Here is a 6,000-nt window from a genome sequence, read left to right on the forward strand (position 1 = left end):
TGGTTAACAAGGTTATTGAGTTTAGCCGGTTAATCTTGAATTGTTGGAGCCCATGATCTGTAGGTCCATTAGGTCCCCCTACTAGCTCATATCGGACTAAACCTTAGAACAGTATGACAAGTGAGTTCGAACAAGTGAGTTTGAAGTGTTCTAATTAAATTAGGGAATATATGCTAAATATATACTATATATTTAAAATTGTTTTAATTATGAATTAAACAAAAAGAGAGAATTGAAGATATTTAAATAAGATTTAAATATTTTAATTATGAATAAGGATTCATAATCCATGTGCGACAATGGATTGGGATTGAGATTTGATTTAATGTTAAATATTAATTAAATTATTTAATTAATCCTTTAATATTATTTTGATTTGAAATTAATTATTTAAATTAATTGTTGAATTAAAATAAAAAAAAGTCAAAATGTTGACTTCATTTAATGAAAAATCCATGTTTGAGTGAGTGGAATATTGAGTGTCAATATATGGTTTAACTAGACTTGCATGTTTGCCACATAATCCCACAAATTTGACAAATTTGAGTGGATTTTTGAGTGTCAAAATTTGGTAATCTCAAATTTGCATGAACATGCAAATATAACTCTATAAATAGAGCGATCAAGTTACTTGGAAATTCTTCTTAAAAAACTTTGAGAAAATCTCTCAAAACTCTCTTTACATATACTAAATTCCTATCAATGTTTAGTCACTCACCAAATTCCACAATCTCGTTCTAAGGTCGGAGAATAGTGGGGAAGACACTAGTGGTGGTTCAAAACTGGTCCGTGAGGAAAAAGGAATGTGAACTACAAAAAGTTAGTATTCAAACTCATTGAGTTTTAATGCTTTTGAACATGCTAGCTAATTTACTATAATTGATGTGATTAGAGTGCCTAAGATTCAAATTGCGTGTTATAATAACACCATCAATTTATGCATACATCCCCTTCTCTTTCAATCTTCAAATCTTTGTTGTCGGCCAGATATACCTTCATGAAATTTCCAAACTTGAAATTCTGAAATAGTTCTTTATTTGGAGACGAATGAAAAGATGTAACTGAATCCAAAACCCAAGATTCAATCTGAGTGTCCATGCTAAGAACTAGAGCATCTCCAATATCTTATGCTGAATTTATAGAATCATCCTCTTTTGATTTGTGATTCTGCTCCCTCCTTGGTTTTGTACAATCTATCCAAAAGTGACATTTTTCTCCGTAACTCCAACACGTCACGTTTGGTCTGTTTGGAAAATTTTCACGGTTCTTTGATTTTGATTGACCTATGTTTGAGCCATTCGATTTACTTCTTCCACTATGGTCAGTACCAACCACACTGCTGGATGAATCTTCAATTTCTCATTTGCAAATACTTTCGCTGAGAACTACATCTCGGATTTCATCAAACTTTAGTTTCTCAAATCCTCGAGAGCTGTTGATCAACGACAACAACATTATTCTACGGCTCTGGTAATGATGACATCAAAATCAGTGTCTTCATTTCATATTCAAAATTAATTTCCATCGAACTCAGTTGACTTACAATCATATTGAATTCGTTTATATGATCAATAATAGATCCACCTTCAAACATTTGTAAATTGAACTGTCTCCACATCAAATACACCTTGTTCATAGTCGATGGGTTTTCGTACATGCTCGACAGTGCCTTCAACAAATCTGATGTTGTTTTCTCCTTGAAATGACATGTTTCTAGACAGCGTCAATCGGATCAACCCTAAGGCCTAACGATCCTTAAGCTTCTACTGCTCTGTGGTCATAGTATCCAGTTTCACCCCAACAGAGGGTTCATAAAGATCTTTCTGGTATAATCAATCTTAAATCTACATCTTCCAGAAACCGAAATCGCATCAAACTTCTCAATTCCAATCTTTGAACTCTCCACTTCTCTAATCATGGTGAATCTCGCCTAGCTCTAGTACCAGTTGTTCGGATCACACAACAATGCACACACTCATCAAGATGAACACAAAATACAAGAGAGAAAAAATTTAAGGAGGAATATTGGCTAAATGTTTTATTGTACACCGAATACTACAGAGAAGGAAGAAAATACATTTTAGAAGCCCTGCCTAATAGGATATATATATATATATATATACACCATATATATCTCTGCTCGATATAAAATATCTATCATATATATCTCTACTCGATATGAAATATCTGCCATATATATCTCTACCCGATATGAAATATCTACCATATATATATATATATATGAGATCTTTACAAAATATATAACGTATATCTCACCAGATCTTTACTATAAATAGTCATCAGACTTCATATCCCAACATTCAACATTGTTTACATGACTAAAGTTTAAGTAGCATGATATGAGCTCCATGTTGAGGTCTAGTAGTTAAATTGGATGTTGGAGCATGCTTATAAGACGAAGAAAGCTCAAAAGAAAAGTGTTGTAGAATCATGGATAGAGCAATTTTGGCCTCAATTATGGCAAAGTTCTGTCCGATGCATATGCGAGGACCCCATCCAAACGGGAAGAACCCAGCTTGATTTTGTGTCGCTTTTGAAACTCCCTCAGCAAATCTATCGGGATTAAACTCATTTGCATCATCACCCCATAGATTCTTATCACGATGGATAAGAATAATTGGAAAACTCAGCATCACTCCCGCTGGAAAACTCAATTTTCCAAGCTTTATTTCGTTTTGAACTAGACGAGAAATCAAGGCTGGTGGTGGGTATAATCTCAAGACTTCATTCAATATCATAGTAACCTAAATGTTGAGAATATGATAAAGTTTAACGAATAAAATAAAATAAAAATGAAAGTACATGGAAGAGAGTGTTCCTCACAATTTTTAGGCGATTTAAACCATCAAAATCTGGTTTGTTGTTACCAAACACTTGTAGGACCTCTTCTCTTGCTAGATCTTGCCATCTTGTGTATGAGCTCAATAAAACCATTGTCCAAACTAGTAGCATTGCTGTGGTTTCTTGGCCAGCAAGGTAAAAAACTCTACACTCGTCTACTATGTCTTCGATACTCATTCCGACATCGTTGTTTCCATGCTCTAGAATTTCTTTCAAATTTGATTGTAAGAGGATGCTTAATAGATCATTATGCATAGCTTCACCTGCCATCATAGCCCTTTGCCTTTTGTTGATAACATCCATGAGCAACGTTTTTAATTCTTTGCTTATCTTTTTCATTATATTGTTCGACTTGGTTGGTACAAACCTGCACAAACATTATAATGAGATGTTATATGAAATTTCCTAAATAAGATGCTATATATATTGGAGAGAGAAATGAGAATCAGCGTACTTAGGAGATAGAAATGAGAACCAGCGAGGACGCGGGCTCCAAAGGGCGTGGATTGTTAGATCCTAGATTGGTTGGAGAGGAAAACGAAACATTTATTTTTATAAGTGTTGAAAACCTCTTACTAGCCGACGCGTTTTAAAATTTTTGAGGGGAAACCTAAAAGGAAAAGCTTAAAGAGGAAAATATTGGCTAATGGTGGGCTTGAGCGGTTAAAAATGGTATCTAAGCCAGACACTAGGCGGTGTGCCAATGAAGATGATGAGCCTCGAAGAAGGGTAGACACCGGGCGGTGTGCCAACGGATGCTAGGCCCTGAAGAGAGTGGATTGTGAGATCTCACATTGATTGGAGAGAGGAACGAGTGTTAGCGAAGATGCTCGGCCCCAAGAGGGTGGATTATTAGATTCCACATTGGTTGAAAAGAGGAACGAGTGCCAGCAAGTATGTTGGACCCTGAAGAAGTGTGGACATCGGGCGGTGTGCCAACGAGGATGTTGGGCCTTGAAGAAGGGTGGACACCGGGTGGTATGCCAACGAGAATGCTGGACTCTGAAGGTGGTGTATTGTGAGATCCCACATCAATTGAAGAGAGGAATGAGTGCCAACGAGGATGCTGAGCCCCGAAAGAGGTGAATTATTAGATTCCACATCGGTTGGAGAAAGTAACAAGTGCCAACAAGGATGCTGGTTCTCGAAAGGAGTGGATTGTGAGATCCCACGTCGATTGGAGCGAGGAATGGGTGGATTGTGAGATCCCACATCGATTGGAGAGGGGAACGAAGAATTCTTTATAAGAGTGTGGAACTCTGTTCCTAATTTTAAAACCCTCGAGCAGACGTCCGAAAGAAAAAACCTAAAAAAGACTCGTATTCATGTCTAAATTGAATTGAATTGTGCATGACTTCACCTCCATCCGGGTATGTAAACCGTAGATGTAGCTTTAACGACTAGATTGATAAGTTGTTTTAGACGTATAAAGATCATTTTTCCTTCTTCATAGCTGCTTCCAAATGCTGTTCGAGAAATCACATCAGCGGCCAAGTTTCCCAAATGAGGCATCACATCCAATTCATAATATTCATCTTTTGAGACCACTTCTTCCCATTTCCTAATCATCTCAGTGCAACTCTCACACATTGCAGGCACCATGTCCTGTATATAGCAATTTAACCATATATATGAACAATTAGACTCCCAAAAATATTGTTGCTCAAAGTACAATATAGAAGTTTTTGAAATTGCGCCTAACTTCTAAATCTACTTTTAAACCAATCTAACATGGTTAGTTGGATAGTCATGTATCATCTCATTATAGCCAAACTCCACCGCTACCAGATATTGTCCTTTTTCCGCTTTTACTTTCGAGTTTCCCTTCAAAGTTTCTATAACGCGTCTGCTAGTAGATATCGTTCTCCTCCTCAACCGATGTGAGATCTCACAAGCAAACGTGTTTACAAGGGTATAGAAACCTCTCCCTAACAGATGCGTTTTAAAAATCTGGAGGGAAAACCCGAAAGGACAAGCCCCCCCCAAAAAAAAAACAATATATGCTAGTGGGAATTTGGGTTATTACAGATAGTATTAGAGCCAAACATCGGCCATTGTACCAACAAGGATGCTGTCTTTGAAGGGAGTGAATTGTGAGAACTCACATCGATTAGAGAGAGGAACGAGTGCCAGCGAGAACGTTGGACCTCAAAGGGAGTGAATTGTGAGATCTCACATTAATTAAAGAGATGAACGAGTGCTAGCGAGGACTCTTATTACAAGAAGAAAGCATACCTTCAATTGTTTGAAATGAAAGGCTGGATTGATTATCTTTCTATGCTTAACCCATTTGGGTCCTTCATGATCAGTGAGTCCATCGAAAAGCAACCTTGAAAGAGGGTTGATAGACGGTTTTTGAACATCATGCATTAAAGAGAATGCAGCTTTGAGTTGATCAGGGTCCATGATGTGCACTCTTGGATATGGTCCAATCCACATGAATGAATTCTTTCCTATATTTAATACAAACAACAAACAAACACTTAGAGAATAATTAAACACCTAAATTTGATAAAAACAAACAAACACGACATACCATATTTGTGGAAGGTATGATTTATGGAGGGGATGACACGTGGAGCAATATCATGGGAGAAGTTCATGGGGCTGGATATGGCCTGCTCCCTCATGGCGGCTATGTCCTTCATGTCGCCGGTGAGAAGCCGGTAAGGATTTCCGGCGAATCCTTGCTTTCTGAGGCACCTCTCAAGCTTCTTGGGCCTCAGCCAAATCCAGTTCAAAAATCTCCATCCCCATACGGCTAAACACACCACAGCCACCGCCCAAATGGAATCCCTAATACTCCCCAATATCTCCATCTAAATACAGACAGATTTCTGAGTTTTGAGCTTCAATTATTAGCTATGGAAGGATGGAGGACTTGTGTTTGCTAATTTATAACCAAACGAAAGTGCATGCAAACAAATTTGATTCGTGAAATTACAACTTTCTCCAACTAAGTCGAGTTTAATATCGACATATTTGAAGTTGAATTAATTTTGAGTTTTCAATTTTGTGGTCTATTAGGCATATGTTGTATGCTTATGCACGCGGGAACCATTCGTGTCTACCCATGAGCTTGCTTGCTATCAAGACTAGTTGTAATGGCTCAGGCCCACCGCTAATAGATATTTTTCT

General features: G+C 37.4%; 1 protein-coding gene across 1 annotated transcript; it reads right to left on the bottom strand.

Moving 5' to 3' along the window:
* Positions 1 to 2,249: 2,249 nt before the first annotated feature.
* On the bottom strand, positions 2,250 to 5,741 carry LOC111473561 (cytochrome P450 CYP72A219-like). Its single transcript, XM_023119035.1, has 5 exons — positions 5,399 to 5,741; positions 5,098 to 5,315; positions 4,223 to 4,467; positions 2,845 to 3,229; positions 2,250 to 2,765 (listed from the first exon to the last, which is right to left on the bottom strand). Exons 1-5 carry the CDS (start codon positions 5,679 to 5,681, stop codon positions 2,340 to 2,342), a joined length of 1,557 nt encoding a protein of 518 aa, XP_022974803.1. The 5' UTR covers positions 5,682 to 5,741; the 3' UTR covers positions 2,250 to 2,339.
* Between the last annotated feature and the right edge of the window lie 259 nt (positions 5,742 to 6,000).

Source organism: Cucurbita maxima, unplaced genomic scaffold (assembly GCF_002738345.1).
Source record: "Cucurbita maxima cultivar Rimu unplaced genomic scaffold, Cmax_1.0 Cma_Scf00132, whole genome shotgun sequence".
Taxonomy (NCBI): domain Eukaryota; kingdom Viridiplantae; phylum Streptophyta; class Magnoliopsida; order Cucurbitales; family Cucurbitaceae; genus Cucurbita; species Cucurbita maxima.